A 25,624-nucleotide genomic window follows, 5' to 3' on the forward strand; every position below is an offset into this window, starting at 1 on the left:
GGTGTATGTAGGGAGGAAGAAGGTGAGGCAGCCTGCTCTGTGGGGTGGAAGCCTCCGGTGACACTGAGTTTTCTCAATGTGTTTCCATGGGTTCATTGGAAACTTCTAAGTGTCCACACAGTCTCCCCCATGCTAAGAGGACCTTGGAAAGAGGCTGTGGCTAAGCTGGAGCTGATAGGAGGGGAGCCCCTCACCCCTGGGACCAGCCAGGATGCAGGCAGGGACCCAAGCTTGAGATTCGGGAGAGAAGGATACTCACGGGAAAATCTGGGGCCAGCTGGAGATGCTCAGCCACCCTCTTTTACTTTAAAAGATGTTTTTTTTCTACAGACAGGCAGGGTCTCCTTCTCTTGCCCAGGCTGGAGTGCAGTGGTACAATCATAGCTCACTGCAGCCTCCCTCTCCTGGGCTCAAGTGATCCTCCTGCCTCAGTCTCCCAAGTAGCTGGGGCCACAGCTGAGCACCACCATGCCCCAGCTCGCTCTCTCTTTCTCTGTCTCTCTCTCTATATATATATGTAATTTTTTTTTGCAGAGATGGGATCTATGTTGCCCCAGCTCTTTTCCTAATACCTCTGCTCAGGCCTGGGAGGCTTCTCTGTCTGGTTGGAGCAAAGAAGGCTGGTCCAGGGTTCCCTCCTTAGTGTCTGCCAGCCTAACTTGCGTCCCCAGGTGCGAGAGAGCCTCAGGAGGTCAGAGCCCGGCCCCAAGACCTTCAAACCATTCCCAAGGCCTCCCGGCTCTCCCTCTCCCCAGAAGCTTAAGCGTCCTAACCTAAGTAGGGCCACCAAGCTGTACCCATCTTCAGGGCTCTAGAAGAGAGGTGTTCATGAGCCCCTGGACTCTGGATCAATCCTTCACTCGCCTTCACTCCTGCAAAGTGGGGGTCCATGTACCCATCCTACAGATGCAGATATGCAGGCCCAGGCAAAGTCCACGGCCCTTCCTGGAGTCAGCAGCGGAACCGGGTCTGGGCCCACCAGGACCGCAATTGTTCTCCCTCCTTTTGATGTTCCCCAGAACAGGGAGTCCCCTGCCGTGAGGAGCGCTCCTCTCACCTATGATCCCAAAGAGCCTGGTCCAGGCAGCGGAAACCCAGAGGGTGCGGCCTCCCGCCAAATCCGGACCCTCTCCAGCCTCAGTCTCTGGTCCGCAACAGGAGTGAGGTGGGCCCGGAGCTCTGAGCACCTTCTCACCGGCTCCGAGGCCCCCGCCTTCTCCTCACTTTTGGTCTCGGGTTGGGGCCCGGCAGGCCCCGCCCAGCCTCCTTCACTTGCTTGGGCCAGGGCCGCCGCCACGCCGGGCTCTGCCCTATGTGGCCGTCGTATTAATATCCAGATATTAAGTAAACAATAAATTAGCAAAACTACAAGAAAATTTTACAGCCCTTTGCATTTGGCAATCATTGAGCGTTAATTAGAAATTCATTACAATTAAAACCCTGCCTAAACAGGGCCTGCGCGCCTTAATTACATCTGATTTTTAATTCAGAATACGTGTTTACACAGTAAGCGCTACGTACCCCGTGATTATCCCCAATCCTCTTTATACTGTACTAATTATGTAAATTAAACCTAATTAACTGACGAAAACTGCCGTTAATTCAACTAGTAAAAGATATGTGCTTGCGGAGGAGGCGCGTCCGCGCAGCCCCAGCCCAAGCCGGAGCCCAAATGGACGCCACACCCGGGTCACGGAGGCAGCGCGGGCCCGGCCAGTGGGAGGAGAAGCGCGCAAGGCGCAGCTCGCATCGAGTCCGGCTCTTCGACCCCTGGTGCCACAGGGCAGCGGATAAAAGAGAGAGAGTCTTCAATAATGGGGATCAGGAGGGCCAAGGGCAGCGACGCCTGCCAGCTCTGGACAGGGCCGCAGGACCCAGAGCCCCCACTGAGGAAGAGGGGTCCCGCCCATCCCTTCGGAGCCTGGGTTGCGGTCCCAGCTCTGCCACTCACTGCCTGCCTGAACCTGAGCAAGTGCCCTGGCTGTGCCAGGCCTTCCTCCTCTACATCGTCTAATGAGGGCGATACTGAAATGCAGCTCTGCGCTTCCTTACCGTCCCTTCTTCAAGCTAGGCCCTCTCTGCAGCGTGCCAAGCACCACTTTTTGAGTCTAGGAGATCAGCCTGCGTCCCTTGTGGGCTGAGGGCCTTGGCTGGGGAGAAGGGCAGGGGTTGGCTTCCACTGCCGGATCCTCAGTTTCCTGCCTGTAAAATGGGAATAAGTGGTTCCTGTCTATTCCCAGGGCCCTTGTGAGAATCGGCTCTGCAATTGGTAAAGTGCGGTCGGCGGTGATATTAACTCGCCGGACGCCGGCCCATAGTAGAGCCCCAGCTCCTACCCCCACGACCTGCTCCCCGGTGCTCAGCCCTGAGCAGCGGGGCTTCCCCAGCCTCTGTCCACGCGCCTTTCTCCAGCTCAGACCAGGGACAGGAGCTGGGTGGGTCTCCTGGCACTGGCCAGAGCGCGGGGAGCTGTCCGTAGCTTGGTGCTGAACGGGGACGCAGAGTCGACGCTGCACACCCCCTGGTGCGGGGCGGTACCCTTTGTCTAAGAGGTCCCGGGGGCCCCCCGCGGCCGGGCTGCTGGAAACGGAGGCGTCTTTGGCCCTCTCTGTACAACAGAGGCAGGACAGGCAGGCCCTGCTCAGGGGGACCCAGCCCATCTTCTCTTTCCTCCCACCCCCGAGCACCCTGGGGGCGTCCTGTCTCCAGGATCGTTGTCACCACCATGCCGAATTCTGAGATGCCTTTTAAAAAATCATTAGGAGGCTAAGAATAATTACCGAACGAGATTGTAATTATGGGGTGGGGAAGCCTGGGCCGAGGGAGGGGGAATGAGCTGGCGGGGACTTGGGGGCAGCTCTCGGACTGGGAAGGAAAATAGGTTCCTGTGTTCTCCCGAGGGAAGATGTGGGAGGAAAGACAGCGGGGAGCTGGAGCGGGACAGAGGCACAGGCTGGGAAAGACACCCGAATGGAGGGGCCAGAGGCAGAAAGAAAGGGGCTGAGCGGGTTCCAGGACTCCTCTGGGAGAAAAGGGAAAGGCAGGGAGATCCGAGACAGAAAGACCGGAACTGAGGAGAGGGAAGAGGGCAAGAAACCGATCTAAAAGAGACCCTCAGAGGAGACAGAGCCCACAAACTTGGGAGAGGTTTTTCGGGGCCTAGGGGAACGGTACCCTACGTCAGCCAGGGTAGCCGGGAAGAAGGCAAAGGAGTCTGTGGGCTGGGCCTGCCCTCTCCTCAGTCTCTGCACCAGGCCTGAGCGATCGGTTCGCGCTTCCAGAGCCCCTTCCCAGGGTCTCTGCGAGCCAGGAGGGAAAGGAAGAGCGGGGAGAACTGGAGGAAAAGGGGAGACATGCCCCAGAGGAGTTGGAACGCAGGAGGGAAAGGGGACCATACCCTGTAGCCCGAAGGAAAAACGAGGCGAGGGGGGCGAGGGCGACCCCGCGCCGCTACCCGCGGAAGATTTATGGCGCCTCCCGGGTTCCAAGGACAGGCTGCGTTCGTCGCTGCTGCCATCGCCGGTAGTCGCCGTGGCCGCTGCGCCCCCTGCCCAGGCGGCCCACCGCGCCCCAGGCCATCCCTGCCATTATTAACTTCTGTTTGATTAGGGTAATTGTTCAAACTTGGGCCGGACAGTATGATTAATTACAGTTTAATTAACGTGTCCATTAAGGACACTTAATGCCGGGGGGCAGGGAGGGAGGGAGTGGAAGCGGCCGACGGGGCGCCTGGGTGCGGGCAAAGAGGGGCGGGGTGCGACTGGTAACTCAAAAGAAGAAGTAGAGAGAGATTGAGAGAGGAAGAGAAGGGGACCCAATGGGGCGTTAGGAGAAAGAATGGTGAAGACGGAGAGACCGACTGAGACAGGAGAGGGGTGGAGAGAAACGGAGCTTTGAGGAGAGAGAGGAGGTACCCAGGGGCGTCTGTAGCATCAGGGAACTGGACCTCCCCCATGGGGAAACTGGCTTAGCAGCGTTGAGAGAGTAGTTAACCTCAGATCACTCCCAACGATGACTTGGCTCCTGCCCTGGGCCTGTTGGTAACGGCGAGGGGAGGCATTCAAGGCCGAGGGCTCCCCAAACCTAGTTCCCAAGTCCCCTGCCCAGGAACGGAAACAGGAGAATGCCCCTCCTCAGGTTAGAGCTCTCTTGATACCTCCCACCGAAGTCAGGAGCATGGGGGAGGCAGATCTGCTCCTTCCCGGGTGCCATCCTCGCTGCCCTGCACCCAGGTCCCTGTCCTGGCCTCTGGTAACCCTACTGATTCCCCAGGGCCACTCTAGGCTCCACCACCCTGGCCCTCGCCTGCGGCCGGAAAGTGAAGTACTCCTCCCTGCGCCCGTTCCTCTTGAGTCTCCCTTAGCCCCATCACCCGGTTTTGGCCCAGACCAAAACTGGCTCCTTGGCCGGGAGCACTGGGCCCTCCCCACTTCGTTCTTGGGGACAAACTTTTTGGCCCCAGGTCCGTTCCTCCCTCCTGGCCTCTCCAGCTAGAGCGGGACGCAGGTGCAGGGCGCTGGACGCAGGTGTGCAGCCGCTTACCTGGGGCATGCAGGCCTTGGGGCTGCGGGGAGGCGGCGGGCGCCTCGCGTGGCCCGCGGGCGGGCGGACCCGGGGAGGGCGCTAGCGACTACGCGGGCGGTGGGTGTGGCGCCCCGGCTCGCAGCTGTCGGGCGCGCCTGCCCCGCCACTCGGGCTGTGACCGCTCCGTCCCCGCCGCCGCGCCATGCGCTCCAGGCTTCGGCCTCGTCTTCCGGCCAGTCCCCGGCCTCGGGGTCAACGGCTCAGGATTTGCATCTCCGCGCCAGGGGCCCCGGCGCCCCGCGCCCGCTGAGAGCGGGAGGGGCGGCGGGTGGGAACGCGGAGAACCAGGGAGCGCGGCTGTGCGCGCGCGCGGGGAGGGGCCGCGCCGTCACCCGGAGAGCCCGGCGGATCCCGGACTCCCGCCCGCCTCTCCTCCCGCCGCGCACCTCCGCTCACCGCTCGCCCGGCTCCAGCCGCCGCCGCACTGTGAGTACCCACGTCCGGTAGCCCGCCGCCCCCGCGCTCTGCCCCTGCAGTTTTTTTCGTTTAGTTCTGATTTGGGCTCCTGTGGCTGTTGTTTTTATGATTATACCTAAAGACACCACCGCCTCGCTCCCACCACTGCCAGTCTCCCGCTTCGCTGCCCTCCCCAAGCTCGTCCATCTAGCTCCGGGAGCCGACGAGGGTTCCCCAAGCTGCTCTGGCTGCTGCTCCTTGTCGCTGCATATGGCCCTTCGCCTGTGCTTTCCGCTTTGGCCCCCGAAATTCCGTTCCTTTCCTAGGGACTCCCTTCTTCTGACTCCGGGCCCGGACCCCCCCTCCTCTCACTCAGGGAAAACCGCGCAGGGACCCAGGACCCTCAGCTGGGGTACGCTGTCGGCTCGGGCGCTGTCTTCACTGTATGCGGGCCAGGCACAGTTGCCGATTTCGAGAAACCGAGAAGCTGTCATTTCCCAGCGCTGCGCCCCCTCCAGCCACCTCCAGGAGGGCGCGAGGCTTGTCAGCCGGGGAGTTAGGACGGTGTTTTTGCCTCCTACAATGATATAAAGGACTTCAACGCGAAATGAGGGTCAACTTATTTTAGTTCGATCCTCGGAGATAAAGATGAAACAGACAGATAATACATAAATAGCTTGATACTTGAAGAAGGTACACAACAGATGAGAGAAAGAGGAGCGAGCTGGCAGAGACAGCTCAGGGACAGATAAGATCGACAAATGAGGGTCTCCTAGATAAATAGAGAAGAAGGGAGAGAGACAGATAAACAGAAGATTCCAGTCTCCTTGCTGAAGGCTTTTGAACTGGGATCCCCTGTCTGTCTGGAGCTGCCCCTCTGAAAATGGAGTTACCTTCAGGGCCGACTGCAAGGGAGGAGCCCTCAGGGTTGGGCTGCTCTGGCCGCAGGAGCGCCTGCAGCCTTGGGCCGGATGGGAGCCTGGCTTGTCTGAGGACATGTGGCTGGGTCAGGCGACCTAGAGGGCCCCAAACATCAGTCCCCAAGTGCCCCCGCTGCTGAGGTCTGCCTGCACAGCTCCCTCTCTGCCTCAGCCAGAAAGCAAAGTGCAGGACCAGCAGCAACTTTTGTGCCTGGAGCCTTGCAATGGCTACGAAGATGGCCGAGATTCCTTCCAGCCCATATAAGCCGGGACAGCGAGGCATGAAGGATACTCAGAGAGGTGATGCCCCTCAAAGAAGAAGCCCAGAGCCCCGAATCCTGCAATTGGCCCGAGTGGGAAACGCATATCTGAAGGAGGAAAGCTCAGGGAGTGGGCGACTGGAAGCTAAGAAGTGGATCCCAATAAAGTTCCTTGAGAACCTCTCTGTCCCACGCGTTGACCTCAGTGGAAACCAGCTTTGGTCTGGAATACAGCTAAAAATGCAGAAAATGTGGTTAGAACTGCAGGATCCTGGTCTCACTAATAGCTGGAAAGAAAACGGTTTATATATCCAGCCGAAATCTTTCTGCTCAACGAACGCGGGCGCCAGGCGTGAGAGGAGAAGCTCGGGTTTGTGGAAACTGGCAATGCTGTCCCCTGAAGCCGGCTCGGCACCGAGCTGGGTGCGGTGGGGGCCGCGCTAGGTCCGGGCGCGTACCGAGCGCTGTGTAGAGGGTCGGGTTCAGCACCGCGAACAGCGGTAGCCTCCGCCTCTCTCCTTCCTGGGCAGACCCGGTTCCCTCCTCCTTCTCTCCACCCCTCTCTACCCCCTGCTGTCTGGAGATAGGCAGTGACCGCCCCTCCCCCCCTCCCCACCCCTCCTCGCACTGCCCCCGCCCGCCCGCGTGCATGCGCGACTGAACAGAGGGGCGGCCGGTCCCCGAAGTCCGGGCTTCAGGACCCGGGCCGGCAGCACCGGCTGCGAGGGTTGCTGAAGGCGCACGGATCTGGACGCTGAAAAAGCCTGGATTTGGCAATGGCTTTGCTGTGTGGCCTTGGGCAAGTCACTCTGCGTATCTGGGTTTCACTTCCTTCCCAATCCGTAAACGGGATTGGGTTCCTTGCAGCCCGGGCATTCCTGAGGTCTCCTTTACCCCTTCTCCTCCCCCAAGCCCCGGGGGCTGTTGTTAACGGCGCCAACATGGGTCTGAATAACAAAAGACGCCTGTCCAGGGGGTGAATGAGTTTGGACTCCCCACTGCCAAATATCCCCCGCGCGCCCAACTCGGCGCGCCCTGCTGGGCGGGCCTGAGCCTCGGCGGCGGCGCTGAAAATGGCTCATCTGCTCTCTGCTTTCTCTATTTCGCAGGAGCGGCGGCATGGAGGCTCTCACCACTCAGCTGGGGCCGGGGCGCGAGGGCAGTTCGTCGCCCAACTCCAAGCAGGAGCTGCAGCCGTATTCGGGCTCCAGCGCTCTCAAACCCAACCAGGTGGGCGAGACGTCGCTGTACGGGGTGCCCATTGTGTCGCTGGTCATCGACGGCCAGGAGCGCCTATGCCTGGCGCAGATCTCCAACACTCTCCTCAAGAACTACAGCTATAATGAGATCCACAACCGCCGCGTGGCCCTGGGCATCACGTGCGTGCAGTGCACGCCGGTACAGCTGGAGATTCTGCGTCGGGCCGGGGCCATGCCCATCTCGTCGCGCCGCTGCGGCATGATCACTAAGCGAGAGGCCGAACGCCTGTGCAAGTCGTTCCTGGGCGAGCACAAACCACCCAAGCTGCCCGAGAACTTCGCCTTCGATGTGGTGCACGAGTGCGCGTGGGGCTCGCGTGGTAGCTTCATCCCTGCGCGTTACAACAGCTCTCGTGCCAAGTGCATCAAGTGCGGCTACTGCAGCATGTACTTCTCGCCCAACAAGTTCATCTTCCACTCGCACCGCACACCCGACGCCAAGTACACGCAGCCCGATGCCGCCAACTTCAATTCCTGGCGTCGTCACCTCAAACTCAGTGACAAGTCGGCCACAGACGAACTGAGCCATGCTTGGGAGGACGTCAAGGCCATGTTTAATGGCGGCACGCGCAAGCGGACCTTCTCCCTACAAGGAGGCGGCGGAGGCGGTGCTAATGGCGGGTCGGGTGGGCAGGGGAAGGGTGGTGCTGGCGGCGGTGGCGGCGGTGGCCCAGGGTGCGGTGCGGAGATGGCCCCAGGCCCGCCGCCCCACAAAAGCCTGCGCTGTGGCGAAGATGAGGCTGCCGGGCCTCCGGGGCCACCTCCACCCCACCCGCAGCGCGGACTTGGCCTGGCGACTGGAGCCAGTGGCCCGGCGGGCCCAGGAGGGCCCGGTGGCGGCGCCGGCGTACGAAGCTACCCGGTGATCCCGGTGCCCAGCAAAGGCTTTGGGCTCCTGCAAAAGCTGCCCCCACCACTTTTCCCCCATCCTTACGGCTTCCCTACGGCCTTCGGCCTATGCCCCAAAAAGGACGACACGGTTTTAGGCGCGGGCGAGCCAAAGGGCGGTCCTGGCATTGGGAGCGGCGGCGGCGGCGCGGGTACTGGCGGGGGTGCGGGGGGCCCGGGAGCCAACCACTTGCCCCCGGGGGCAGGGGCGGGCCCGGGCGGCGGCACCGTGTTCTGGGGGCATCAACCCTCCGGGGCAGCCAAGGACGCAGCGGCAGTGGCTGCAGCGGCCGCCGCCGCCACTGTGTACCCGACGTTTCCCATGTTCTGGCCAGCAGCAGGCAGCCTCCCGGTACCGTCCTACCCCGCTGCTCAGAGCCAAGCCAAGGCCGTGGCGGCAGCCGTGGCGGCGGCAGCGGCGGCGGCGGCGGCAGCTGCTGGCAGCGGTGCCCCGGAGCCCCTGGACGGTGCCGAGCCAGCCAAAGAGGGTGGCCTCGGCGCGGAGGAGCGCTGCCCGAGCGCTCTGTCCCGCGGGCCCCTGGACGAAGACGGCGCGGACGAGGCGCTGCCACCGCCCCTGGCCCCGCTGCCCCCGCCGCCCCCTCCGCCCGCACGCAAAGGCTCCTACGTGTCGGCCTTCCGGCCGGTGGTCAAGGACACCGAGAGCATCGCTAAGCTCTACGGGAGCGCCCGGGAGGCATATGGCGCGGGGCCTGCTCGGGGGCCGGTACCCGGCGCTGGGAGCGGCGGCTACGTGAGCCCGGACTTTCTGAGCGAGGGCAGCTCCAGCTACCATTCCGCCTCGCCCGACGTGGACACGGCGGACGAGCCCGAGGTGGACGTGGAATCCAACCGCTTCCCCGACGACGAGGGCGCCCAGGAGGAGACCGAGCCCAGCGCACCCAGCGCAGGGGGTGGCCCAGACGGTGAACAGCCCACTGGACTCCCTTCCGCCACCTCCTCTAGCGCGGACGGTCCCGCAGACTCTCCCGACGGCGGCAGCCCCCGCCCCCGGCGCCGCCTCGGGCCACCCCCAGCTGGCCCACCCGCATTTGGGGACTTGGCGGCCGACGACTTGGTGCGGAGACCTGAGAGGAGCCCGCCAAGCGGCGGCGGCTACGAGCTGCGAGAGGCTTGCGGGCCCCTAGGAGGCCCCGCGCCGGCCAAGGTGAGCCCCGCGCCCGCCCCGCCGGTGGCGCCTTCCCACTTATCCTGTGCGTGGCAGGGCTGCGGGGCCGGGCGGAGAACGGGAATTTTGTTCCGCGCAGGCGTGGGAGCAGCAGGCCCCGGCCACTATCCGCAGGCCCAGCCTCGGGCGCGCTGCGAAACTGGGCCCACCCGCACCCTCCAGTGAGGGTTTCGAAGGGAAGGGAAGCTGGGGGCGCGGGGAGGACTGGGGAACTTGTGTGCTTTGTTTTTGTTGTTGGGAATGGGGAGGAGACCGGCAGAGACTGCCAGACACAGAGACAGAAAAGGGATGTGGAGAAAGAAAGAGGAGGTAAGAAAGGAACCCAGAGCCAGAGAAAAGCGCTCGCCCGGGTGGGCATCAGAGCCCCAAGGAAGAGGAGAAGAGAGGACAGTGTGGCCTCTCCCTGAGTCGGGCGCCAACAGTACCGGGTCCCCAGAATCTCCCACCACCCCAACTCGCAGTTTTCCGAGTCTCTTTGCACTCCCGCCTTGGGAACCACAGGGTTCGTTGCTGGGAAGCTGTCTCCGGACTGCGTGCGGAGCGGGAGGGGGGCTCTCAAGTTGGCAGGGCCGGGGGTTGAGGGGCAGGATGCAGCCAGGCTGGAGTCGTTGGCCATTTTGAAAGTGAGTGCGCATACCTGTACATTCGGTTCATTAAAACACGAATCATTAACCGGATGCGAAAGGCGTCATTTATGCCGGGGACGGGGCACCGGCGGGAGGGAAAATGCCTAAAAGGAGGAGGGTGCAGAGGGTGGAGGACACTTTGAACGGCCCTCGGCTTGGAAGCCGCTTTGTGTTTAGAGTAATTTTCCCGCGGGCGCTAATAATTACCCTGAATCTACAAGGGGGCAAGGGTGCGCCGCGTGCGTCACTGTGCCCGCTCAAGTCCAGCGGGCGCACCAACCTCTGCCACTTCCTCGGCTTTCCCTCTTGGCCGCGGGGTAGGGCTGGGCGTCTTCGGGCCGCCGCAGGGCGCCCCCCTAATCGCCTGTCATTTCTCGGCCGCCGCAGGTGTACGCGCCCGAGAGGGACGAGCACGTGAAGAGCGCGGCGGCGGCGCTGGGGCCCGCGGCCTCCTACCTCTGCACCCCCGAGGCCCACGGTAACGCCTGTCGCGGCCGCTGGCCACTGTAATGGGGGGACCGCAGACAGAGGGCCGGGGTCAAGGAAGGCCTGCAAAGAAAGACAAGGAGACAGACGCAGAGAAAAAGGGAGAGGGAAAGAAAAATAATGAAAACAAGGAAGCTAAACTAGTACTCCCAACAACTTCCAATCTTTAGTTACTTAAAAACAACAGTGACAACACGCCCTCTCCACCACACGCACACACATGCTTCAGTACACCCAGACACGGCGTTAAACAAAATCACGCCCGACACGGCCTTCAAGTCCTCTCATTTATTCAGCAAGTGTGTTTGGCCGCGGGGTCCCCTTTGGCTAGGCCGGATCCGGGCGGAGGATGGGGGCACATGGCCGCGCGCTTGGGTACCCCAGAAGGGCCAGGGTAGCAGAGGCCCAACGCGGAGTGGTGGGGGCCGCCCTGCACTTGCGCGCCTTACCAGATTCCTCGCAGAGGAGGGGTTGGGGGCTGCGGAAATTCGGGCAGGTCGAGGCAGCCAAACCCGGGACGATGTCCCCCCACCCACCCCGAAGGTCGCAGCCTGGGCCGCGTTCTCGGCAGGAGTCGCGCGGACAGACCTGGCGGCCACGCGCGCTCGCGGTGCCCCAGTATCTGCGCGCGATGTAGGTCGCTCGTCCCTGGTGGGCTCGGCTGCTCGTCTTGCTCTTTTCCAAGGGGCTGGGGCGGGGGCCTGAAGCCCGGAGATGAGCAGACCACGCGCGGGGGTGGGGGGTGCCCGGCCCAAAGCCTCAGGGCGCACGCCTGGGCGCACAGCCGGGAACCAGAGGCGGCCACGACGCTTTTAATTAGGGCTCGGGCGCCCCGACCGCGGCAGCTCCGGCAGTATCCGGGTCACGGTTTCTTTGCCTCTCCTTGAAACTCGGTTTATTGCCTTCAAGAGCCAGATAAGGAAGACAATCACTCGCCCGCCGACGATTTGGAAACGAGGAAATCCTATCCAGACCAAAGGAGTATCTCCCAGCCAAGTCCTGCAAATACAGACAGAGGTGAGCCAGCCCTTGAACCCATCGCTCCCCACCGCACCCGGGAGCTGGGACCCAGGTCGCCCAGGTTCCCAGAGGCCTGCGAGAAAGACTTTTAATCAAGTGTAAGCGGCTGCCAGTCTTCTTCCTCGGCGAGCAGATAAATATTCAACGCGAGCAGGGTACAGGCCAGGTTTTCTGAATTGCTGCCTCCTTGGTGGGTTTGAGGTTCTTTCAGGTAAGGGCAGAGGATGTACTAACAGGAAATGGAGGGACGTCCTTACCCACATAAAATAGGTCAAAGGGCACTTCCTGCCCTTAGATGGCCCATCTTCCCTGGGCCGTCTCCTCCAGAGGTCACTCTCCTACTCTCTACTGTGATGTCCTAGAAGGTGGGTAGTACCAGATGCCTGTAACTCTCTCCTCTAAAGGCAGAAGGTCTTGGGTAGGTCCCTGACTCGATGTGGTTCCTGGGAAGCTCATCCCTCCCCTCTCAAGGGCTTTCTCAGGACAGAACCCCTCTTATCTGCCCTTGTATCCCAGGCGAAGATGGGCTTACCTTGGATGTCACAGGAACTCAGCTGGTGGAGAAAGATATCGAGAACCTGGCCAGAGGTGAGGATAAATTTGTGAAAAAGGTGTACACTGTGCTTGAGAGTGATGGATCATTCCTGTAGAGGGGTGTTATCCCTACAGGGGGTGAATGTGGAAAAGACACTCACCAAGGCCTTGGGGGCATCAGTTTTCCTTTCTTTGGGTGGAAAGTATGATCCTCTGGACACATTACCCTGGCACAGAGGTATGTATGTGTGGGTAGAGTATGGGAGTAAAACAAACCCCCAGAAGTTTATTGGAAGTTTGGGTTCCCAAGGCCCGGGTCTGTCTGAATAGCCTTGCCAGAAAGAGAAATGAGTAACGATGATCAGAATTTTTGATGCCTGTGGACAGTCAGACAGGACAGTCTGGGTCCGTTAAACTCAATGGAAAACAGGACTTCAATGCAGAACTGCAGGGAAGCATTTATTTTAGGAATGTGAGAGGTGTTTTTCTTTCTCCTGGAATTGAGGTATAACCACCTCCACCTTACCCTAAATGGAGTGTGGATGGAGCTTGTTTGCAGAATGGGGATCCCTGTGTTACTGCTCAGCCTGTAAGGAGACTATGGCTTGAGGTGCAGAGTAGGGGAGTCTCTAGCCCCTATGGCTTGAGGTGCAGAGTAGGCGAGTCTCTAGCCCCACTTTGCCCTTCTACCTTCCATTCTTGCATTTCAGAGGAGCCTCTCCTGGGGGAGGGCCCAGATACCAATGACCTCATGGTCAGGGCAGGTGCCACATCTATCCCTCTGGAGTTGGTTCTGAGGGCACTAACAGAGGCCTCTACAGCTAGCTCCCTGCCCCTCAACTAGCCCATCGATGGCCTTGGGAATTTGTGGCAGGAGGAAGACAAGCATTGGTGGTCTTCAATTCTTCCTAGTTACAGATTTACAGGAAATGCCATTACCTTCAAAATCATTGGTGCTTTATAGTGAGGGTTCTTAGCGTGGATTTGGCAGTCTTCAGACCTCCTGAAATTGTAGGCAAACTGTTGTATGTGTATTTTTCTGGGAAAGGTGTCCGAGGCTCTGACCAAAGCCTCCCTGATTTATATTGAAAGGGCAGCGGTGGAGGGGAGGTCGGGGGGACGGGGTCTGTCACTTGAAGTGGGAAATCAAGTTTCTGTGGGCCAGCCTCTTAGGTTAGGGAGTTAGGAACAACTTAAAGCAGTTGCCCAGCTGCATAGTTCTTGGAGCCAGGGCCTAGATTCCACCGTCCTGAATTTATTCTCCTGGGCATCCTACCCCACAGCCCAGTTTCTTCACCCAAATCCTTTGAATGCAGTTGGTAAAGCCAGAGAGTGGAGGGCCTCCACCTACTGGTCATCCTTCTCAACTCTCCTCTCAGGGTTGTTGGCCAAGGCAGAACCTGGGTGCTTTCTAGGTCTCCTGAGCTCCAAATAACCCTGCTTTACCTCCCACTTTTCCCCTTTCACAGACGAATTGCAAAAACTGCTCCTGGAACAAATGGAGCTCCGCAAGAAGCTGGAACGCGAATTTCAGAGTCTCAAAGGTACCCGCTGCCATCCTGCCTCACCCCACCTCATCACTGAGCCTTCCACCAGGCTGCCCCGACCTACTCCGAAAGCCAGGTGCCAGGCAACTGGTACTAGGCACCCTGCAGGAGCCAAGAAACTGTCCTTTTCCAGGGCTGCAGGCGAATGGCTGGGTGGGAGTTGGGGGTAGGGGTGAAAGGGGGGGCAGGGAGTGAGAAAGTGGAGCCGGGGGAAGGGGCTGTGTGTAACAGCTCTCACTTAATCAATTTGCACAGATAATTTTCAGGATCAAATGAAGAGGGAATTGGCTTATCGAGAAGAAATGGTGCAACAGCTGCAAATTGTCAGAGGTAAGACGGGAGTCAGGTGAGCGCGTGCACGGGCCGTAACTGCCTCTCGTCTGGCAGGAGCCGCAATGTTGGCTCAGTCATTTGGATTTAAATTGAAGGTAATTTAACAATTATTTTTTTTTATTTAATATCCTTTGTATACTCTGATTAGCCTCAGAATGGCAAGCGAGCCCAACAAACGGCTTGCAGGCATCATTACATGGAGTGATTGAACTTCTTATCGCGGCAATTTCCATGGTTTCTAAATTAAAAATCGAGGCGTAAAATTACCTGGGAAGTAATGCCTAAGTTTGCTTTAATTTTGGTTAGATCCGTCTGCCTTTAAGCGCCATCCCAGGCCATTTCCTTCCTCCGCCAGTCTGCAGTTAGGAGCTCCGGTACTCCCTCCCCCATCTCTGGAGTTGTTTCTGCGCGGAGCTGCGCCCAGGGGGAGAGGAGGAAGCCCGGGCTGCGACCCCGGCCTTTCGGAGGGTGGTCTGCGTTTCCTCACTGGCCCCTCCCCTTGTCTTCCAGATACCCTGTGTAACGAACTCGACCAGGAGCGGAAGGCGCGCTACGCCATCCAGCAGAAATTGAAAGGTGCGGAAGCCGGGAAACAAAGATAGGAGGGGTGCTGGGCGCCGGCCGTGCTGTCGAGTGAATGAATGAATAGTGGGACTAGTGAGGAAGGCCACGATCCACGTGGATCAGAATCTGCGAGGGAGAAAAGTGGGAACTGATTTTAACAGGAAGATTATTCTAGGATGGTGGGGTAAAAAGAAAGAGCCCCTTGGGCTTTGGGCGTCAGAAAAATCTGCCTCCTAGTACCAATTCTGGCTTTGAGCAGGTTGACTCCTCTCTTACTGTGCCTCAGTTTCCTCTTCTGTAAAATGGGGCTACTGAACCAGAGCAGTGGTTCTGAATCACCAGCCTTTGTCCTACCCCCCTGCCTCCCCCTGATCCGCTCGGTCGAGATTCCCTGACCCCAAAGGGTTGGGTAAGGCCGGGGAGGGGAAAGGGTGGACTGCGCGTGAGGTGAGCCAGGAGATGCGCCCAGAGTGACCCTCGCGACTCTCTCCCCAGAAGCCCACGACGCCCTGCACCACTTCTCCTGCAAGATGCTGACGCCCCGCCACTGCACTGGCAACTGCTCCTTCAAGCCCCCGCTGTTGCCCTAGGGCCGGCCTGGCCGCACCCCTGCGCCCTCAAGCCATGCTGCTCCTTGTAAATACCCGCTGCCGCGGCGGCCCTGAGCGAGAAACAAGCCATTCGGACCTGACCGATGTAAATACAGCCGCCCGTCCGCCCGCCCGCCCGCCTTCCTCCCGGGCTCCCCGGCCTTGCCCGCCCCCTCCCGGGCGTCCCTGTCCAGGGCCCCGGCTTGGTTTCCAAGTGTAAATACCGCCTCGCGCCTCAAATCCCCCTACCCCGTTTGAACTCTAGGGCATCGGACCTCAAGGGGTTAACTGGACAGACGGGGGGCGGGAGGGGAGAGCGCCCCCTCCCATTGTATAGCCTTGAACCCGGTTGTGAATACAATGTAGCGACTTCGCTGGCGCCTGCCCCGCACTCCCCGTCCCGTCCACTTCTGAAACTCCTGTTCCTAATGACAAAGTGGCTATGTGCAATGGATATAAATGTACTGTGAGTCTCTCGGTTCAGTATTAGGTTCACTTTAATTTATTCATGCTGTAAGTTATTTTTGCTTCCTTCTCCTGGACCCACTTCCAGTCCCATTTTGCATTCCCCTTTGGATTTTGCTTTGTCTATTTTTTGTTGTAACCTCTTGATGTAACAGCACTTTAAAAGGGCGACAACTGACTCACGAGATGGCAACCACTTGGAGCCTGTTTGGGGAGACCACCCTGTACCTGTGACTTTCGTTTTAATAATAATAATAATAATAATAATAATAATAATAATAATAAAAAGATGTCACTTCTGGGGCTACGGAGGTGGGAGTGCACCGGCGGAGCGGGGCGGGCGGAACACTGTGCAACAGGTGGGGGTGGGAGCCGCCCCGCGGGTTCTGGGACTCCCAGGGTCAGAATCGGGCTTGCTCAGGTGGGCAGCAGCAAGCACTCAACCTCTCCACTGTCCCCTCCAGACACACTCAGGTTTCCCCCACAGGGCACTCCCTCTCCGCGTTTAGGACCCTCCCTTGGGCCCGGGATGGAGGAGGCGCATTACGTCACGGTCCTTAGTGCAGCAGTCCCGGGCTCTTTCCTCAAGCGCTCGAAGGGGCCGAGGGTTCATCCATGCCCATTTCCACACCTGCCACACCGGGGAAGTTACCTCCGGGGCGCTCACAGACAGGGCGCCCTGCCGGGAATCCCAGGTTCAACCAGAATTGTCCCTTTAGATGGCGCGGGCACCGCCGGCCTGGCCTGGGAGCGCTGCGGCGGGGCGGAGGTCGCAGGGCGTAAGGTGGGTCTCCGCAGGGCAGGCTTGGAAAGGAAGGCGGGACTTGGAGAGCTCGGTCCCAGACGGCATCCCTTCTGCCCCGCCGCTACCCGAAAGGAGGGAGCCCGGTCCGCATTTTCTGTTCGGTCCATTTTAGTCCGAGAGGGGCTAAGGACTCGCCAGGCCTCGGCTGGGGCGTCCGACGTCCGGGTCGCGGTTGGCAAGGCCTCCCAGCGGCCTCAGTTTCCACAGCGCGCCTCCTGCTTGGGCTACAGACGACGCTGCAAACTGCAGAACACCCTTTCTGCGGGGAGGAGAGTGTGGTTGGAGTGGGAGAGAGCGCACGGCACTGGGAATCATTCAGCCTTGGCTTCCATTTCTCGCCCTCGGCTGGCTAGTGGGGGTCCCGGGTTGAGCCCTTCTTTTATCTTTCCTGGGTCTCCGTTTCGGCCTCTATGAAATAACACGCAGGCCTCCGTCCATGCGGCTCCTCGAAGGCGGGCGTCAGGCCCCGCGCCACCGGCCAGCAGCTCGGGACCGGGAGCCCTGGGCTGCGGGGGCCGGGAAGTTTCGTGGCGGGTTGTCTTGGTGGGCCTTGGACACAGCCGGCGAGTAGGGGCGCGCTCTGGGCCTCCCCGAAGCTGTGCAGACGGGGAGTCCCGCTGCGCGGTACAGCCAGGAAGCCAGTCTCTAGAGTCCTTTGCGCTGGGGGTCGAAGCCTTGGAGTTCCAGGATGTTCCGAGGGCTAAGACCAGAGTGGACACAAAGGAGATAACAATGGAGAGGGCGCCGGCACATGGCGAAGCATCGCCTCCGGACAGGCCATCTCCAGGCAGGGCCCCTCTAGGGAGCGGGAACGTTTCATATGCATGGGACCCACCAGATCCGCTTTCCGCTGGACCGGTGGCAAAACTGAGGTCCAGAGAGGAAGAGACTGGAGTCCCCAGGGCGCGCCAGGGCCCGCGGAACTGCGACGGGGCGGGACAGCGCGGGTGTGGGAGTTTGCCGGCTCCTTTCCCCACCGCAGATTGCACCTTTGGAAGCCGCACTTTTCTTTGTAAAATGGGCATAACCATTACCACCCAGGCAGGAAGTTCCGTGGCTGCGGCCCGACAGAGGAGCCTGGCAAATGCTCCTTCCCACCCTTCCTTCCCAACTGCCCCCAAAGTGGAAAAGCTCCTAGGCAGCTGGGGCCCTCCGGAAGGGACGCCCCATCTGGGCAGGAATCTCTGCGGACTGGAGTCGTAGGCGGATCCGACCCAGAAAGCTCAGTCGCAAAAACCCTCCCGGGCTTCGCGTCCCTTCAGAAGTGGTTTGTTCCCCCGAAAATGTTAATAACCAAACGATTGGTATGGATGTAATTATCAATAATTATACGAATTATTGCTGATTGCGGGGCTCGTAGCTACTTTAATTAGTTTACCAGATTCTAATTAAGTTAAATGAAACATTAATAGGGAAAATATGCTTTGAAAAAAAAGAAACAAAACCCAGTATTTTTAAAAAAGTCTATTTCTCGCCACAATGTTGCCACCTTGCGACAGATTTTAAGCATTACAACCAGCGCCCGAAGGCCCAGACTAGGGTGCCTGGGCTCCCAGGGAGAAAAAGTGGGGCCTGGAAGTTGGAGGAGGCAGTTGAGCACAGAATATCCTGTGGGCTGTTCTCCTGGAGTGTTTGGTTTGGCCTGGTCCCCAGCGGTGCCTACAGGAGGTCTGGCTCTGGAGTCCCGGGTCTGGGGTAAGGGACAAGAGTGCACGGAATCCTCCTGGGATCCGCAGTGGGAAGATGATCTCTATCCCCCCCTGTTCTGGCAAATCCAGAGTGAGAGACTGAGCAAAGTTGGAGCCGCCGTTGGAGACAGCATCAAGTGGCTTTATTTTTCACCCCCACGGGAGAAAGCAGTAAGTCCCTTCCCATCTCCATTTCCTCTGCAAATCAGGGTAACCTGTGTGCAAAAGCACCACTTAGAAGACCCCTCAACTCCTGGAACACAGGTGACTCTGTGTTCTAGTGAAACTCAGTTCATGAGGCTAGCAGGGCACTCACCTCCCTTTGTTATTCTTGGTTGTAAGTGTCTGTTGCCCTAAGACTGAAAGTAAGTCCACAGCAGGGGTCACACCTTGCTCTTCCTTGCAATCTTCAGCACAGGGCCGAGGGCTCCACAGGCACACAACACATGCCTAGATGAATGGCTTCCAACTTTGCGGTTCATGTAGGTGCTGAAAATGTCTGAGGGAAGGAATCCCTAGGTGCTTCTGGACAACAGCCACTGATAAGCAATTAAGCTCATTTGCATAAGGTTAATTAAACACAGGTTTACTGCTCAGAAAGAAGATCCTTCATCAATAGGATTAGTTTTGGAAGCAGGTATCAGGTAAGTGATTGTCAACCTAGAAAAGGAAAACTTTGTTCCTGTTCCAACTGTGTCCTAAAGAGGGTACTCCTTCACTCCGTCATACTTTTCCAGGTCACTGGCACACAGGTCCACCCATTCCTAGCTACCCTGCTCTAAAAACTTGATCCGTTGCAAACATGTGACTCCTGCCTTGAATTCAGAACACCAACAAAAGCAGAACTGGATCTGCATGCTCTTCCCATGAATTCTAAACAGCCTCATCTCCTCTCTCCATCCTCAGATGTTTGGCTAAGAGCACAAACTCTGGAGCCAGATTTACTGAGGTCTCAATGCTGCCCTGTCATTGATGAGTGACATTGGGCAAGTTGTTGAATCTCTCTGTGCCTTAGCTTCCTCATCTATAACATAGGAAGATCAACAGTACCTACTTCATAGAACTGTTTTCTGTTAATATATGTAAAGCACTGAGAACAGCTCCTGGCATACAAGAAGTGCTATTGTATTGGTGTTTGCAAAGATTACAACTCCCTCTGAGTTCACTTTCCTGAAACTCAAGCCAGGAATGCTTTTAGAGTCCCAAAATGGACCCCAGTCTGTCACCCTCATCTCCTCCAGGGGCCCAGAAAGGGGGCCCAGAAAGGAGGACAAACCAAGGAGGACAAACCAGTGCTTTCAAGCCTGGACTATTGAGCTTTCTGGAAACACATTCATAAGAATCTACAAGCACAGAGGTTGGAAGGGCATCCTGCAACGCCAATGCATTGACTCTACTTGTCCAAAGAGGTGAAGACTTGCCCAAGTTCCCTCAGCAGGTTAGTGCAGAGGAAAGGAAGTCAGCCAGGTCTCTGGATTTTCTGGGACTAGGAACTGCCTGTGTCTTTCCTAATTTCTGTTCTAATCTTTTCTTTTCTTTTTTTTTAAGTAGAGACGGGGCTTCACCTTGTTGGCCAGGCTGGTCTCGAACCCCTGACCTCGGTATCCTCCCACCTCAGCCTCCCAAAGTACTAGGATTACAGGCGTGAGCCACCACGCCCGGCCAGTTTCTTTAGAACAATCTGAACGGTCCTTTTTGGGTCAAGTCCTTCACTCTTGGATTCTATTTTACTCCCCATAACACCCCCTTCCACATACATAGACTAATAATATTCCAGTCTGATGGATTGTCTGTGCTGAAGGAGAGGGAATCACACCGACATTGGTCGTTTTCTTATTTGGCATCCCAAGGGAGACATTTAAAACTACTCACCCAATTGCCCAAGTGGCCTCCAAAGAACCAGATATCTCTAGGGGAAGAACAGAAATCCAGCCAACAAAGATTGTCCTCTAACGCCTTACATAGAAGGCCCAGAGCCAAGGAAGAGGCGGAGATGTCCCGCAGTCCCCTATTCTCGGCTGTTACCTGGAAAGGATCATTTCACCTCCACTGAAGAGAAAAGGAATGAGTCCTGAATGGAATGCTGCCCGGCAGCTCCCAGCGCCCGCTGGTAGAGTACCCCCCGCTGTCCCTGGGTGGCTCCAGGGCTTCGAGCCTGACCGTCCTCCTGCCACACTCCTGGAGGCTGGGAGCTGTGCGGCCGCTCCGGGCAGGTCGACTGAGGTCCCAGTGGCCGCAGGGCCCACGTGCATGCTCAAGCACTAGCAAAGCAGATGCACCATTTTTCCGTTGGAAAGATATTTCAGAAAACATTGACTAAGTCATCGAAGGAAATCTGAACGTGGTTGGACTTTGTTTCCTCCTTACCTTACCACTTAGGACCGTGTTTCTGCAATTCAATTACCTGAGGCCTGGGTCCCGATCTTTTCAGGGTCTGTGCCTCTCTATAAGTCTTATCAGGCTTTACCTCTCAGCGATTGGTGTAAAATGATGACAGTAAAACAGTAAAACCCACAGGGTGGGGCTGTCAGGAATTTTTTAAACATTATTTTATTTTTCTGCTCCCTCCCCCTTTTCTTTTTTCATTTCTTTTATTATTTATTTATTTGGTCTGGAATATTTCAATGAAATATTGGTGAAGCCCTTGACGTATGGTAGATACTCATTAAGTGGTGGCCTTTTTTTTTTTTTTTTTTTTGATTCAAAGGATTCGGTCACTTATTGCAAGTTCCTCATACGTTTATCGTTGCACTAGTTCCTGTTACGTTTCGGAGCTTAAATGGATTAACTTTGGCAAGACGAAATTTCCTTAAGTGTAAGGTACTGCAATACTCAGGATTGTGCAGAAGGAAGCAGAGGCAAGATGGGAAAGATCGTAAACTGGGGCCCGAGGGCCAGATACAAAATGCACCGCAGAGATGAATCTGCCTAGGCTCCACCTCCTTCTATTCCGTCTCCTAGGACTACTACATTTTCTTTGTGTTAAACAAAAGATATAACCTGTAGATGAAAGGCGTTTTCAGTGGTAAACCGTGCACCGGCGTATAAACGTGGTGTAAAAAAAAAACAGAAAAACAAACTGATGCAAAAATATGGAACGCTTCACGAATTTGCGTGTCATCCTTGCGCAGGGGCCATGCTAATCTTCTCTGTATCGTTCCAATTTTAGTATATGTGCTGCCGAAGCGAGCACGGTACTTCGCCCTTTCCAGAAATTATATAAAGCCAAGAAATCGAAAAACTTTGCAATTATGGTAAGCATATGTAGTCCATTTTAAAACATAATTTTTAAATTGCAAACTACCCAAGAAATTATTACTTTCTACGTCACATATTTTGTACTGATATCTTTGTGTTTACAGTCAAATTAATTCTAATTATCTAACAGTCTTGTATCGTATATGCAAATATGAAGGAATCATGGGAAATAGGCCCTCTTCCTGCCCCACCTTGGTGCGCGCCCGGCGGACGGTCACTCTCCGTCATGTGGTGCGTTTTGCCTGCGCGTCTTTCCGCGAGGCCGGGGAGGCGCGGAGGGATCAGACGCGGGCTCTTACTCGAAAGCTGTGCCGGCGTGAGGCACCGCAGATCCCCGAAACTACCGAGCCGCGTCTGCGCGACGCGAATGCATTTTTGGAGCGAGGGGCCATGGTGCCCATGGGGTTCCCACGGGTGTTCGACTCGGGACCCCGAAAAGGTTGCGAGTCGCTGGTTGGACCCTTCCCTGCGCGGGGACCCGAGAGACGTGACCCTAGCGAGGCCTGGGGCCACCCACTGTGGGCCGGAAGGGGCAGACAGGGGTTGCGGCGGGGGTTCGTGGGGAGGGTGGGCCGGGCGCGCCTTCAGCTTCCGCTCGGCTTCTCGGGACTAGCTCTCTGCATTGGGACCAAGGGGATGAGGGTGTCTGCTTTGGGACGCACACTTCCAGTAGTGGTGGAAGTCTGGGAAGGGTCACCACCGTGTGAGCCAACATTTAGAAAGAGCCAGGCGCTTAACGCTTAACCTAAATGGTGTCATTTCCCCCATTTTGCAGTTTAGCAAACAGGCTCTGGGAGGTTAAACCATCTGCTCCAGTGATCCTGCCACTGGTTAAAGTAGTTGGGATTTGGATGCGAGTCTGGTTTCAAATACTTTTTTTTTACGCAGTAGAGTTTGGAAAAGATTTGAGACCACAAGTGCAGCCTCCGCTTTCCTTGTTAGACTTACTCCAGAAGCCCTGACCAGCTCAGACTTTCCTTCCTACTTCCATTCCTTCAGCAAATGTTGAACACCTGTGGTGTCAGCACCCGGGCTTCAGGGGTGCGTGAGTGGGCAGGGTTGCTATGGTCATGGAGCTCAGTTCCAGCAGGGGAGCCAGGCAGACATGAAAGAGTCCTCTGGATGCCGAGACGTGTGCTATGAAAGTGTGGGATGGAAAGTGCCTGGGGGATGATGGCCACTTCAGTGGGGGGCAAGAGAGAAGGTGACATTGGAGCTGTCATTGATGATAACGGCGGCAGCGCTGAGAGGACGGGGACCGAGATCCAGGCAGAGGACCTTGCAACCACCTGAGTCAGTGTCACCCATCTGGGCCAGCCCTTTACGGGAGACCACTGTGGTGGTAGTTGCTGCTCCCAGCAGTGCTGTGGCTCAGTACTGAGAGAGGGGAGGGACCTGGGGAGCCACCGCCAGGGAGTTCGGGCTTTGGAGGCTTGCGTTCTCCCCACTCGGTACCCCTCTTCAGTGAAATGGAAGTCATTTGACTAGCTTCTCAGCTGACCTTACTAAATAAGCAGTAGGCAAACGCAAACCTCAGAATGCTAATATGGCCTTTATTGAGTGAAAAGAGCTAATTTGGACAATGATGTTTATCTCAGATTTACAAAAGAGAATTGCAAATAACCAAAAAGCACATTAACATGCATGGGAGATGATGCTAATCTTCGATTAGCATCCACATTTTTATTCATTTATTTAGAACAGGTAGGGCTGGTGGTTTCATAAATGCCTTATTGTGGAAACTAGCACGAGATAGACCTAGTTATTGGTTCAACATTTCTGGCTACATGAGCATGTGTTACTTTGAGCCAGAGGTAGATTTTTTGTTGTTGTTTGTTTTTTTGAGATGGAGTCTCGCTCTGTCACCCAGGCTGGAGTGCAGTGGTGCAATCTCAGCTCACTGCAACCTCTGCCTCCTGGGTTCAAGCAGTTCTCCTGCCTCAGCCACCATGCCAGGCTAATTTTTGTATTTTCAGTAGAGACGGGGTTTCACCATGTTAGCCAGGCTGGTCTGGAACTCCTGACCTCAGGTGATCCTCCCACCTCGGCTTCCCAAAGTGCTGGGATTACAGGCGTGAGCCACCATGTCTGGACTCTTTTTTTTGAGATGGAGTCTCACTCTGTCACCCAGGCTGGAGTGCGGTGGTGTGATCTTGGCTCACTGCAACCTCTGCCTCCTGGGTTCAAGAGATTCTCCTGCCTCCACCTCCCAAGTAGCTGGGACTACAGGCTCACTATCATACTGGGCAAATTTTTTTTTTTTTGAGACAGAGTTTCGCTCTCTTCCCCAGGCTGGAGTGCAGTGGCATCATCTTGGCTCACTGCAACCCCTCCTCCCAGGTTCAAGCGATTCCCCTGCCTCAGACTCCTGAGTAGACGGAACTACAGGTGTGTGCCATCAGCCCCGGCTAATGTCTGTGTTTTCAGTAGAGACAGGGTTTCGCCATGTTGGCTAGGCTGGTCTCAAACTCCTGACCTCAGGTGATCTGCCTGCCTCAGCCTTCCAAAGTGCTGGGATTAAAGGCGTGAGCCACCACGCCCCGCCAATTTTTTGTCTGTTTTTTCTTGTCGAGCAATTTTGCAGAGGAGAAAGATCTGAGTTCTAGTTCTCATTCCACCTGGAACTGTTTGTGACCTTGGCCTGCTCCCTGTACCTCTCTGTCTCTGGTTCTGTTTTAGCTTCTGCAAAGTGAGGAAACTACCCTAGAGATGATCCTTGACATTTTTCAGCATTGAAATGCTGGCATTCTTGCAACTGGATAACTGAAGGACGTTTTTGGATAATTGTAATTTTCTGATATTCTGCATTCTCCCAGTACCATGAAAAAAAAATAATTAGCAAGATGTCAAAATTCAAGAGGGTTTTTGTTTTCTCTTTGAGAAGGGTGAAGCAAGCTGGTCATCCTGGAGCCATGGAGGGCCCCAGGAACAGCCCACAGGGGCGGCTGTGGATCTAGGGCCTGGGACCTGCTGAACCTTATCACAACATGCCTCTGAGCTCCAAAGGCCAGTACAGAGGAAGCGGGAGGCTGGTGAAGGGGAGGGCATACATTGAATGTAGCATGGAGGTGGAGGAGAGGAGGCAGCATGGAGGGGCTCAGGGAGGGGAGAGCCGAGTGGACCATGACTTCGTGGGAAGTCCGAAGCCCCCACAGGCCTTGAGGGAATAGGCATTGCAGGCGAGGAGAGTGTGGGTGCCAGAGAGGACTGGACTGGTGGGCAGGCTTGGAGTTGCAGTGGGAGCCGGCTCCTGCCGCCTTCAGAGTTGTTGGCTTCTCTTCACTCTGCAGGCCTGAAAAGAACTGAGTCCTGGCAGTCTTCCCTGAATGTTCTGGACTACAGAACCCCAAGAGATGAGGAGTGGTCCCCCTATCCTGTCTGAGGTGGTACTTCCCACTACCTGAGTAGAAGAGAGCAGAGCCAACTTTATTTCGAACAATTAAGAAATGGGCTGTTTCATATGGAAAAAATGTCAGTGAAGACATGAACTCTTAGCATTCTCTAAAATTATGTAGTGTTTCTCTTACAGCCAGAGAGCATTGCATGTTTTTGTGTATCATTTTATTTGAAGCAGGAAGGGCTGGGGACTCCCATCAGCCCCACCGGAGGGAAGGAGGGAGGAAGGAGCGGGGATGTGGAGAGAGGCCCCTGTGGCCTTGTTTATGTGCAGGCCTGGGAGGAATGGCATTAGTGGTTTCAGGATGTGTTGCCCTGGGATTGTAGCACAGGGACAATGCTGAGTTCACATGCCTGACCCTGAAGCTCCAAAGGCCTCAGACACAGAGCATGGCCAGAGCGGGGTTGGAGGGGGCCTGAGTGTCGGGGAGGACCCACTCCCCCAGGCTGCCAGAAATTCCTGTGAGCTGCTCATGCTCTGAGTTAAGCCTTGTTCTTATAACATCTCTTTTGAAGTGCACTCTGCCACCTAATTCACCTCAATGTGAATGAGTTTTTCCAAAGTTAGGCTGAAGGGGGGTGGAGTAGGCAAATCAGTCTGTGTACCCATAGCTCAGAGGGTGGCCTGGGGGAAGAGACAGGGTCAGCTGTGGCCAACTGACCTCTCAGAGGGAGTTTCTTTCAAGCTTTGTAAGCCCAGTGTGCCCAGAGCCCTTGCTCTGCTGGGGTGGCCCCTGCTGTGTTGAGATCAGTTCTAATCCATCCCAGATGCCGGGCCTCAATGGAGCCCTCTGGTCCCGCCCCTCCCCCTGCACA

General features: G+C 56.8%; 1 protein-coding gene, 2 long non-coding RNA genes and 1 other non-coding gene across 5 annotated transcripts in view; 1 reads left to right on the top strand and 3 right to left on the bottom strand.

The window, feature by feature from the left end:
• LOC134738204 (uncharacterized) overlaps positions 1-4,753 on the bottom strand; it is a 32,494-nt gene extending 27,741 nt beyond the window's left edge. Inside the window, exon 1 of the long non-coding RNA XR_010123826.1 lies at positions 4,543-4,753. This is a non-coding gene — a long non-coding RNA (uncharacterized LOC134738204). The remainder of the gene's footprint in view (positions 1-4,542) is intronic.
• A 1,705-nt stretch (positions 4,754-6,458) lies between these two features.
• Positions 6,459-15,968, top strand: SKOR1 (SKI family transcriptional corepressor 1). Of its 2 annotated transcripts, none has more exons than XM_063652328.1 (9): positions 6,459-6,530; positions 7,270-9,475; positions 10,510-10,600; positions 11,518-11,625; positions 12,145-12,216; positions 13,632-13,706; positions 13,965-14,039; positions 14,553-14,618; positions 15,102-15,957. In XM_063652328.1, exons 2-9 carry the CDS (start codon positions 7,280-7,282, stop codon positions 15,194-15,196), a joined length of 2,778 nt encoding a protein of 925 aa, XP_063508398.1. In that variant the 5' UTR covers positions 6,459-6,530; positions 7,270-7,279; the 3' UTR covers positions 15,197-15,957. The 2 variants fall into 2 exon arrangements, with proteins under 2 accessions (XP_063508398.1, XP_054307122.1); XM_054451147.2 differs by lacking the exon at positions 6,459-6,530 and adding an exon at positions 6,937-7,043 and having other exon boundaries at positions 15,102-15,968.
• On the bottom strand, positions 15,676-20,196 carry LOC129014125 (uncharacterized). The gene is made up of 3 exons (XR_008494139.1): positions 20,027-20,196; positions 18,471-18,814; positions 15,676-17,166 (listed from the first exon to the last, which is right to left on the bottom strand). It is a non-coding gene; the product is annotated as an uncharacterized LOC129014125 (long non-coding RNA).
• A 1,044-nt stretch (positions 20,197-21,240) lies between these two features.
• Positions 21,241-21,347, bottom strand: LOC129014949 (U6 spliceosomal RNA). The gene has a single exon (XR_008494462.1). It is a non-coding gene; the product is annotated as a U6 spliceosomal RNA (small nuclear RNA).
• Positions 21,348-25,624: the final 4,277 nt, after the last annotated feature.

This window comes from Pongo pygmaeus, chromosome 16, assembly GCF_028885625.2.
Source record: "Pongo pygmaeus isolate AG05252 chromosome 16, NHGRI_mPonPyg2-v2.0_pri, whole genome shotgun sequence".
Classification (NCBI taxonomy): domain Eukaryota; kingdom Metazoa; phylum Chordata; class Mammalia; order Primates; family Hominidae; genus Pongo; species Pongo pygmaeus.

Excerpts from the sequence above, each read along its gene's own strand:
- SKOR1 (XM_054451147.2), top strand. The coding sequence starts at position 6,937 with ATGGCTTTGCTGTGTGGCCTTGGGCAAGTCACTCTGCGTATCTGGGTT. Across the intron at positions 7,044-7,269 it reads GCAGCCCGGGCATTCCTGAG|GAGCGGCGGCATGGAGGCTC; the intron begins GTCTCCTTTACC and ends TCTATTTCGCAG. Across the intron at positions 14,040-14,552 it reads ACAGCTGCAAATTGTCAGAG|ATACCCTGTGTAACGAACTC; the intron begins GTAAGACGGGAG and ends CTTGTCTTCCAG.